The following is an 11,649-nucleotide window of genomic DNA, read 5'->3' on the forward strand; positions in this document are numbered from 1 at the left end:
CTGTTTCTGTCTGTTAATCTGTTTATCCATGTTTTTTTTTCTCTCGTTTTTTTCTTCTTTTCTTTTTAACTGTCCTTTTAGTCATTGTTGTAAGATGTTGTCCTATTGAAATGGAATTTAAAAAAAATGTCAAAAAACCAAAACCAAACCAAAAAAAACTGTGTGATGTCAGATCGGCGAGGAAGAAAAGCGGGCGACCAAAGTGCCGGTGATGTGGGACGGCCACACGGCCTCCATGGAGAAAGTGTCGCAGAGGGCACGGGAAAACATTTCTATTGAGGAGCAGATCCTCACCATCCACAAGACCAAGGGGCTGCTGTGAGTCTCTGCTTCTTCTGTCTGTCAAATGAATGGTGAATGATACGGATACTTATATAGCACCTATCCTGGGTCGGAGACCAAGCTGTAGGCACTTACAAACATGGGGTCATTTGCACAACAAGCTGCCTATGTGGGTAGAGTCGTCTGACAGCTGCCATTTGGGCACTTATCATTCGTTTCTTGTGTCATTCAGTCAGGTTTCGGTTAGTTACACATATACACTCACAGACAGACATGTAACATGTTTAAAATAGATTTTGTTCATAAAAAGGACAAATTAAAATTTTTTTTTTTTAAACTTGCTTAAACAAGCAGAAGATATGTGAAAGAAAACATGGGTAATGTGGGAGAGGGAGAGAAGCATAATTCCTAAACTGTCATTATCGTCAGAAACATATTGGGAATAAATTACTAGTCAGAAACAACATTAAGAATGAATTAAAATGTATTCAGGTTATTCATGAGATGTTCTTTAATACAGGCAGATTTTGTTCTGAATTTTAAAAGTAGATAACATCACATTCCACAAGCATCATCCTGAATAAATAAGGCTGCTTTGGGCAGTGTCCATCTGATGAACGAGAAGTAGTAAAGATTGACTGTTGGAAGTGGTACCATAATCTAAATCTAGTGGATTTAGGATTGGGTTGGTTAAAAAGTTGTTTCTAAAAGGAGGAGCAGCAGTACCAGAAATCATTTTAAACATAGGAAAAGCCTTGTTTTGTAAGCTTTGACTTCAGTGGAAAGATGTGTAAATTTGTGTCGAAAGATATTGATAAAGATGATGATTTGGAAAGAATGAATTTTGTGGCTGGCCTATTCAGGCTCAAAAGTGGTTTGAGAACATTGTGACTTGCTGAATCCAAGGAGGGAGAGGTTTGGGGGTGGGAGGGGTGGCAGGCTGGAGGATTTAGGTACACTTGCAACAGGTCTTGAATAATACTTGTTGGAAATCGTAGACACTGTAAGTGACAGAGAGAGAGAGAGAGAGAGAGAGAGAGAGAGAGAGGTTGAGAACCATCAGGATTCTCACCCCATCTCTAATGAAGCTGAATCTGTGTGACGATGCTTGCTGCAGGCCAGATGAGGAGAAGGAGAAGATCGGGCCGGCCATGCCGAAATCCTCCCCGGCACCCCCTCCTCCACCTCCTGTTTCAGTGGCTCCCCCTGCCCCTCCACCGCCGGTGTCCAAGCCGGCCCCCCCTCCACCCCCTGGCCCCCCCATGGCCCGGCCTCCAATGCCCCACATGCAAATGGCCCGCCCCCCGATGGGTCTGCCGGGAATGCTGATGATGCAGGGACCACCCATGGGACACCCCATGTCCATGAACATGATGGGTCAGTGAACTGTGTGTGTGTGTGGGGGTGTGTGTGTGAGGGGGTGGGGGGGGTTGTAGTGGTGTGTGTGTGGATGTGTGTGTGTGTGTTTGCTTCTTCTTTTAGTCTGATTACTGGTCTTCTGTGATCCTTCATTTCTGTTCTGTTCTTACTTATTTTAAATTTTAATGTTTACCTCTTAGTCTAATTGATTTACTGTTTTTATTTTCTAGAATTTTGGGTCCATGTGTAGATCAGGCATCTGTTTTGTTTGTATATATCTTTTTTTGTTAGGATTACCGATGTGGTCTAGTGTATATGTTTTTTTTATTTTTTTTTTGTGGTGTAGTATGTCTGTGTGTATATATATACTAGAGAGATATATATAGATATGTGTATCTTTCTTTGACAACTCAATTATAAACTGAAACTCCTTTTTCTTTTCATAAAAAAGATGTTGTGATCTTATTTTGTTCGTGGAATTCAGCATGTCATGATGTGTATACATGTACATCGATCTATTTCTATCTTATTTTTCTCTCAGTTTGTTTTGTGTTATATTTTTATCTTCATGAAATTGAGATTAGTATAGTTTCAACACCACAAGCAAAACAGAAATAATAGCAATGAACAGTCTTTTGTTTGGGCAACGCATCAGTGATTCATGTGTTAATCATTAATGCATGACTTGTCTGATATGCTCATGTCTGCTGACACCAGTTATATTGTTCTGTTCAGGGTTCAGTTACAAACCCTGTCAGGTCTCTACCAGTGAGAAATAAATCGCTCTTGCATGCATGCTTGCCCACATGTACACTCACAGCTTTCTGAACTTGGTTTCATGTGAGAAGTATCTCAGTCACAGGCTGATTTTTCGTCACAAGTTTCTCTTCAGCTGGTCTCAACAGTTCTCACTGGATTGGGGGGGGGGGGGGGGGGATGTCATACACAGCAACAGAAGATTTGGAGTCTGGAGACTGAGAAGTAACAGTTTCAGTGCACAGTTGGTTTTAGAAAACATTGCTTTGGGTCAGTTGGGTTAGTTACTTTCGGTATATATATATATATATGTATATATATATTTTTTTTTCTACAATCAAGAGACAATGCAACAGAGTTGATACTGATGACTATGTCTTACTTCCACACTTCTTTAGCAGTAGCACCACTAAACCTTGCCCTTTGTAGACTACTGCTGTCTTCTACTTTGATAACTACATTTTTGTCATTTTTTTTTTTTATCTCTGTGGGGATGCTGTGGGCTCTGGCAGTTGTAATAAACAGTATTCCCACATTCAGTGAAGTGTGTGCTAGAAATTTGCTCTTCTCTATCACTCTCTTTATGTCTGGTTTTATCCATTTTTTATGTTTGTGATCAGGTTACTTAAAAAGAAAAAAAAAGTAAGAAAAAAGCATTGATAGAATGATGACAGTATTGTTGATGTTTTAGGTTTATATGTATAAATCTGTGTACTTGTGTGTAGTTTTCTTTTGTAGTTAAAAAAAAAAAGTTTAGGGTTGAACTGGATCAATATTGACCATGCTTTCAGCTCTGCTATGTGGCTGTGCCATGTGGCCCTGCTATACGGCTCTGCTATGTGACCCTGCTACATGGCCCTGCTATGTGACCCTGCTATATGGCACTCCTATGTGGCCCTGCTATGTGGCCCTGCTATATGGCACTACTATGTGGCCCTGCTATATGGCACTACTATGTGGCCCTGCTATATGGCACTACTATGTGGCCCTGCTATATGGCACTACTATGTGGCCCTACTGTATGGCACTACTATGTAGCCCTGCTGTATGGCACCACTATGTGGCCCTGCTATATGGCACTACTTTGTGGCCCTGCTATATGGCACTACTATGTAGCCCTGCTATATGGCACTACTATGTGGCCCTGCTATATGGCACTACTATGTGGCCCTGCTATATGGCCGTGCTATATGGCAATACTATGTGGCCCTGCTATATGGCACTACTATGTGGCCCTGCTATATGGCTCTGCTATGTGGCCCTGCTATATGGCCCTGCTATGTGGCCTGCTCTGCTCTGGCTCTGCTATATGGCACTACTATGTGGCCCTGCTATATGGCACTACTATGTGGCCCTGCTATGTGGCCCTGCTATATGGCACTACTATGTGGCCCTGCTATATGGCCCTGCTATATGGCACTACTATGTGGCCCTGCTATATGGCACTACTATGTGGCCCTGCTATATGGCTGTGCTATATGGCACTACTATGTGGCTCTGCTATATGGCTCTGCTATGTGGCTCTGCTCTGCTCTGGCTCTGCTATATGGCACTACTATGTGGCCCTGCTATATTGCCCTGTCTCCACTTTCTCTTGCTTTCTATTGACATGTGTTTAAAGGTTTGTCCCTCAGCACTCTGAATCAGTCATGCCTGTGTGTGAATGACTGGTGTGTGAAGCGCTTTGATTTGTCTCAGCACAAGACTCGGCGCTGTATGAATGCCATGATTATGAACTGTGCCTGTTTGCCCCCAGGCATGCGGCCTCACATGGGCATGCAGCAGCAGATGGGGGGCATGGGCATGGGGGGTCCCCCTGGCCCTTCCCAGCACCCCGGCCCCGGCATGTCTCAGGATGAACCCCCCAGCAAGAAGCAGAAGACGGAGGACAATCTCATCCCAGAGGACATCTTCCTGCAGAAAAACAAGGTCTGTGGGGGCTGGGTGTGTCTGGGTGTGGGGTGTGAGCATGTGTTTTGTTGTTTTTTTTTGGTGTGTGTGTGCTTTTTGATGTGTTTGTGTGTGTGTGTGTGTGTGTGTGCTTTTTGATGTGTGCGTGTGTTTGTGTGTGTGTGTGTTTTCTTTGTATATGTGTGTGTGGGTTTTATTTTTGTGTGTATGTGTGTGTGTGTGTGTGTGTGTGTGTGTGTGTGTGTGTTTTCTGTATTCAGTGTATGTGTGCGTGTGTGTTTTTGTGTGCGAGTGCGCATGAGCGTGTACATCTTCAAGAGTGGATAAACTATTTTTCTCTTAAGGTCCTTTAGGCCTTGTCTTGACAGCTAGACAACAACGCAGGTCATGCTGAAGTCAGTGTAACGAGGATGTTTATGTACAGACAAAACTGATATGACAATAAAGATGATACCGTGATTAAGATGATGCAGGATAGAATGATGAACCTCATGAAGACAACATGCTGATGAAGATGTTATAAAAAGCATATGATAATGACGATGAAGATGGTACAGAGGTGAAAATTACATTCATTGATATACTGATAATCATGAATCAGTGATGAAGTTGATGAACAATAGAATCATGAAGATGATACAATAATGAAAGTGACAGAAAGACTGAGATGATAGAATGATGAAGTATATGACAGAATGTTGAAGACGATAGGAAAATGAAGATGCTGTATGATAGAATGATGAATATGATTTATGATAGAATGAACTTTTGATGAAGATGACATGATACAGTGACAAAGATGATACAGTGTCAAAGATGATAAAGTGATAAAGAAGACGATATAGTGATAAAGATTATATACTGTGATAAAGATGATAACAGTTATAAAGAGGATAACAGTGATGAACAGGATAACTGTGGTAAAGATGACACAGTGATGAAGACGATACAGTGACAAAGACGATAACAGCGATAAAGACATAACTGCGATGAAGACGATGAGTCATAAAGATGATACAGTGACAAAGGCAATACAGTGATAAAGAAGACGATACCATAGTAACGATTATACAGCAATAAAGATGATGCAGTTAAGAAGACAATGAAAGTGAAGAAGATGATACAGTGATAAGGACGATAACAGTGATGACGACAACACATCAGTGAAGCCAACCCACTGTGGCTGTGCAGGGCCCCGTCAGTGTGAAGGTGATGGTGCCCAACGTGTCGGACAAGCCCGAATGGAAGCTGAACGGACAGACCCTGGAGTTCACGCTGCCCCTCACAGACACGGTCAGTGCTTGTTTCACTCAGTATGTCTCACGGTCAGTGCTTGTGTTCTCACTCAGTATGTCTCATGGTCATTGATTGTCTCACTCAGTATGTCTCACGGTCAGTGCTTGTCTCACTCAGTATGTCTCACGGTCAGTGATTGTCTCACTCAGTATGTCTCACGGTCAGTGCTTGTCTCACTCAGTATATCTCATGGTCAGTGATTGTCTCACTCAGTATGTCTCACGGTCAGTGATTGTTTCACTCAGTATGTCTCACGGTCAGTGCTTGTGTTCTCACTCAGTATGTCTCATGGTCAGTGCTTGTGTTCTCACTCAGTATGTCTCACGGTCAGTGCTTGTCTCACTCAGTATGTCTCATGGTCAGTGCTTGTCTCACTCAGTATGTCTCACGGTCAGTGCTTGTCTCACTCAGTATGTCTCATGGTCAGGGTTTGTTTCACTCAGTATGTCTCACGGTCAGTGCTTGTCTCACTCAGTATGTCTCACGGTCAGTGCTTGTGTTCTCACTCAGTATGTCTCATGGTCAGTGCTTGTGTTCTCACTCAGTATGTCTCACGGTCAGTGCTTGTGTTCTCACTCAGTATGTCTCACGGTCAGTGCTTGTCTCACTCAGTATGTCTCATGGTCAGTGCTTGTCTCACTCAGTATGTCTCACGGTCAGGGTTTGTCTCACTCAGTATGTCTCACGGTCAGTGCTTGTCTCACTCAGTATGTCTCACGGTCAGTGCTTATGTTCTCAATCAGTATGTCTCACTGTCAGTGCTTGTCTCACTCAGTATGTCTCACGGTCAGTGCTTGTCTCACTCAGTATGTCTCACGGTCAGTGCTTGTGTTCTCACTCAGTATGTCTCACGGTCAGTGCTTGTCTCACTCAGTATGTCTCACGGTCAGTGCTTGTGTTCTCACTCAGTATGTCTCACGGTCAGTGCTTGTCTCACTCAGTATGTACCATGGTCGGTGCTTGTTTCACTCAGTATGTCTCATGGTCAGTGCTTGTTTCACTCAGTATGTCTCACGGTCAGTGCTTGTCTCACTCAGTATGTCTCACGGTCAGTGCTTGTCTCACTCAGTATGTCTCACGGTCAGTGCTGATCTCATTCAGTATGCCTCACAGTCAGTGTTTGTCTCGTACAGTATGTCTCACGGTCAGTGCTTGCCTCACTTTGTATATCTCATGGTCAGTGCTTGTCTCATGCAGTATGTCTCATAGTCACTTCATTCTTAAACTTGGACATAACGCTTACTTTGGTTTTGTTGCACTGCTCTCATTTTCATAATGACCTACTTCTGAAAACCAAATTTGTAATTAAATTTATTTATTGATTTAAAATTTGTAAGTGATTTTTTTCTAAAATGCCTGTGTAAATATAGAATATATATATGCAATTAGGTAACAAAAATATTTGTATATATATGTTCTATATTTACAAATGCGTAATGTCATGTGACTGGAGGCATTAACTGGAGATTATTGTTGTTTTCTTTTAATTTATTGTGTAGATATGTAATAAATAATTTTAGAAAGTTTCATGTTTTTTTTCCGTTATTGTTGTAAAGCACTTGAGTCTGTTATTGTGCGAAAGGGCTGTGTCAGTTGTGAACGGCGATGACGACGATGGCTTGTTTGTGTTTGTCCAGATCTCTGTGCTGAAGGCTAAGCTGAACGAGGCACTGGGAATGCCAGCAGGGAAACAGAAACTGCAGTACGAGGTGAGTCACTCTGGTCTGACTGTTGGTCCTCTATTGGGGTGCCCTCTTCACTCTTCATTTCTTCTCTTCTTGTTCGTTTGTGGACTGCAACTCTCACATTCTCTTGTGTGTACATGAGTGGGCTCTTACGTGTATGACCGTTTTTACCCTGCCATGTAGGCAGCCATTCTCTGTTTTCGGGGTATGCATGCTGGGTATGTTCTTGTTTCCATAACCCACTGAACTCTGACATGGATTACAGGATCTTTAACATGCGTATTTGATCTTCTGCTTCTGTATACACACGAAGGGGGTTCAGGCACAAGCAGGTCTGCACATGTTATAATCTCCACCCTTTATCCACTAGGCGTCATTACCAAGATTTGAACCCAGGACTGTCAGAATAAAAATCCAACACTTTAACCACTTGGCTACTGCGCCCGTCATTCTTCATTTCAAACACATACATATGTCTTCATGCATGGGCATGTACCCGCACAGAGAAATAAAATCAAGAGGTTATCAGGAGAGAACAGAAGACGGCTAAATCCTTTTGAATGTCTCTCTTTCTCTCTCTCCCTCTGAAATACACACACGTACACACACACTATCTCTCTGTCCCCATCTCTGTCTCAAACACACACATTAAGAGATAAATCTGATTGCAAGTGTTTTGATTTAAAAAGATGCAGTGTTTCTGCATGCAATTTTTGACATTATACAGGTTTATTTTATTCTTTAAGGTGTCTTGCTGTAGTGCATGTTCTTGAAGCTCTGTGTGCTTTGATCCTTTCACTTCTGACCGTGAATATATCCGCAGTTTAGGGGAAACTCATTATCAGGTGTCCAGCCACTCATTTGCATACACTTCCTTGCAAATGGTGACTGCCATGATGAGTGTTCAAAGCAATTTCTCAGCATGTTTTGGCTCAATTTTTTTTCATGCATTTTTTTTTTTTTTTTTCATTTTGTAAAGCAGAAAGCTGTTGAGCGTGTCAACATGGCTGACAGAATATACGGTACAGAGGAGGTGGCAAGAATTTCGTTTGATTTTCTGCGCAGTGTCAACAATAGCAATTAGGAAAACGTGATAGAAAACAAAAGTAATGTTTTTGATCAACTGAAGTGATTCTGGTTATCCTGATGATTACGTGCTACAAGGCACATCAACAGGGAGGGGGCAGGGTCATGTCAGAAGTGGGTGTAGAAAACCCCCACAAAAGTTTAGCTTGAAACCTTCATTTGGGGGTTGTCATGTTCTGTGAAACCCTCTAGATGAAAGCTTCAAGCCAAAATATTGTTTACAGTGAGCTTTTGTGTTGTAATATTGTGTGATAGTGTTTGTGATTTGTGGATGTTTGGGTGGGAGGGTGTGTGTGTGGGGTTAGTGACTGATTATGTATAATGTTTATGTTTAAAACAACATGATTGTGTAGGAAACAACATAATAGCACTTTGTGTAAGTGACTGATTATGTATAGTGTTTATGTTTAAAACAACATGATTGTGGAGGAAATAACATTATAGCACTTTGTTACGTCTGATACATTTTCTAATATTTTAGCACCATTTCCACCCAAAAGATAAAGAAGAAATGTAATTTTTTGTCAAAATATTGTGTGTCTTAAAAGAAAAAGAAAAAAGTTAAGAGTTATTTCATCCTGCCAACATAGAAGCAATGATAATTTTATTCTCCATTCATTTTCCTTCAATAAAACATAATTTTACATACTTTTGAGCATAATTTTATTTTGCGATTTTTTTTAAATGTCATTTTTTTAGAGGTTGGTGATTATTTGGAGAAGTCACAGTTTGTGAGATGAAATGGTTAAAGGTTATTGTGTGCCTTGTGGATCTGAGTGATGCTGACAAAGACCAGTTAGTAATATAAGATTAAAGTGTGAGCACACACACACACACACACCTCCAAATTTGGTGATTGGAGTGAATAAGCAATGGGGCATTTCAATATTCAAAGAACATTTCCAGGGTTAAATAAAGGGACATAATTTTGTGCAGGAGCTTGTTTGATTAGAGTTCCTCCCCTTAGACCAAGTCGTTTGGGATGTCTGCAGCATGATGGGCAAATTTCACACAAGTTCAACGGTTTCCACTCAGAACTTGCTCCACATTTCAGTGGAAATTTCAGTTACAGTCTGTTGTGAGGTGACAGATTCAGTCTGAAACAGGAAGGAGGAATGTAAAAAGGTCAGGATAGGTAGTGTAACCTTGTGTCCTGACTAAACCTTGTTAGAACTACAGAAAAACAGGTAAGTTTTTTGTTTCGGTTTAATTTGAATGTAAAAAATCTTTTCTTTGTTGTTTGGTACTTGTGTGTAAGTTGCACAGATGAGCAAGTAAACTGCTAAGATCAGTTGTGAGGGAGTGGGATCATTCAAGGCCATAACTATGACCATGTAGCATTCTTGTATGCTGTGTATGCGTGCAGGGCATTTTCGTCAAAGACTCAAACACGTTGGCCTTCTACAACTTCATGATGGGGGCCACTGTGCAGCTTCAGATGAAGGAGAGAGGAGGCAGAAAGAAGTAACACTTGGGTGCCCTCAGCCTCTGTTAGGGGGGAGAGAGAGAGAGAGAGAGAGAGAGAGGACATTTGTACCAAGCTACAGGGGACAGACTGCAGATTTCTCATTTTCCCCACTAGTTTCATGGGGGAGTGGGGAGAAACAAGAAAAAAAAAATTTGAGTAAAGAAGAAAAGACTGACTTCAGAAGATGACAGATGGTGAGTGACAGCTTTTTGTGTTCAGTGACTGTTACTGAGGAAAAGTGGTGGTGTGCTTGTTCAGATGGTTTTTTTTCTGTTTAAGGCACTGTCAAGAGTAATTCTCTGCATCAGAAAGAAAAACTTTGGACTTTTTTTTTTGTACATTGTATGTGTAAGAGTGCCCAGCCCCAAATAAAAAGTCAGAACAAGCCACGTTTGCATTACCCATTTATTTCAACATGTGAAGAGACAGCAACACACAGGTATGTTTTATGTACACATTGATAACTGGCCAGCTTCACACCATATACACTGGTTCTGACGCACCAAGAAAACATGTCATCACTATGTACACGACTGAGTGCTTCAGTTATTAGTTCACTGGATGTTTGGGACACCAACTGGACGTTTTCTGTTCAACAGACATAACATTGTTAAAAGAGCCAATAAAGAACCAAACCAGTGTCAAACACAGGGGTAAGGATGTAATGCATATTGCTAAGAACAGACCCATTGCTTTCATCTTGGACTGGTCAACAGTGGCAGGACTTCGGCACTGAAATGAAGGGGGAGACCAACAGTTTGACAAAATACCTAGTAACTCTAAAAACTGCAAAAAAAAAATGTGCTGAGATATTTGTTCCAATCGATTTCCTTAGAAAAATCAACAAAACCAACCACCTCATAAAGCGATTCAAACAATCTCCATTTTAATTTCAAAGAGGTGTCAAAGCATACAAATCCAGTACTAAAAAATTAAAACGATCTCCATTTTAGTTTCAAAGAGGTGTTAGAGCGTACAGAGACCCATATAAGCTACATTTACTAAATGAAAAAAAATGCAGATGCCTGCATTCCAAACACCAGTGACAAAAGCAAACTTGGGTGAGAATACTTGACATAACATTCCAAAGACAACAAAATAATGGGTAAGAATACTTCACAGTTCAAGGAGCAAGAAAATATAATAGAGGGTAAGAATAGTTGACAAATCAGTCAAAGCAACAGGTAAACGTAACAGCTGGAAAGAATAGGCCGACAACATACCAAAGCAACAGGAATACATCAACAGTTGGAACACATGCCATCTTGTTCTGGACTGCTACCTTATTGCACTGGAACCACATTCCAACAGACAAAATGAACAGACAGAACGAGTCCTTCCCAATAGAAACCAAAAGCAACCCTCCTGCCCCCATCACACACAACATGTCACAGTTAGGGGAGGAATGAGACTGAGGCTAAATATGGACAATGGGGAATTCCTGAAATGATGGATGAAGAGAACGGGGCAACATATACGTGTTAGTATGCCGGATACAGTAGTGCTGAAATGGGGATGGGCAACACACAAAACCCCAAAGAAACATGATCACTCTTCTCCCGTTCCCAAGGCCTCACATACAGTCATTTACTCTGACATATATACACCAGACCCACATGTATCTTAGCAGTTTGATCGGCTGCACCAGCACCTAAAAGTGTACTGAAAGCTGATGCACAATTGTAACTCGGTATCTGAAACGGCAGAATTAATGTGTAACAATGACAGTAATTATGTCAGAAGTAATAGAAATTCCTGATGCTTTCGTGGCAATGTTAAGGATGAGGTGTTCTATATATATATATA

General features: G+C 41.3%; 1 protein-coding gene across 1 annotated transcript in view; it reads left to right on the plus strand.

The window, feature by feature from the left end:
- Positions 1-10,230, plus strand: part of LOC143289193 (splicing factor 3A subunit 1-like) — a 32,064-nt gene extending 21,834 nt beyond the window's left edge. The window contains exons 14-19 of the mRNA XM_076598126.1: positions 173-318; positions 1,400-1,659; positions 4,154-4,326; positions 5,500-5,601; positions 7,242-7,313; positions 9,742-10,230. Coding sequence (XP_076454241.1) covers positions 173-318; positions 1,400-1,659; positions 4,154-4,326; positions 5,500-5,601; positions 7,242-7,313; positions 9,742-9,843 — 855 coding nt within the window. The 3' untranslated portion in view covers positions 9,844-10,230. The remainder of the gene's footprint in view (positions 1-172; positions 319-1,399; positions 1,660-4,153; positions 4,327-5,499; positions 5,602-7,241; positions 7,314-9,741) is intronic.
- The last annotated feature ends 1,419 nt before the right edge of the window (positions 10,231-11,649 follow it).

This window comes from Babylonia areolata, chromosome 13 (genome assembly GCF_041734735.1).
Source record: "Babylonia areolata isolate BAREFJ2019XMU chromosome 13, ASM4173473v1, whole genome shotgun sequence".
Lineage (NCBI taxonomy): Eukaryota > Metazoa > Mollusca > Gastropoda > Neogastropoda > Buccinidae > Babylonia > Babylonia areolata.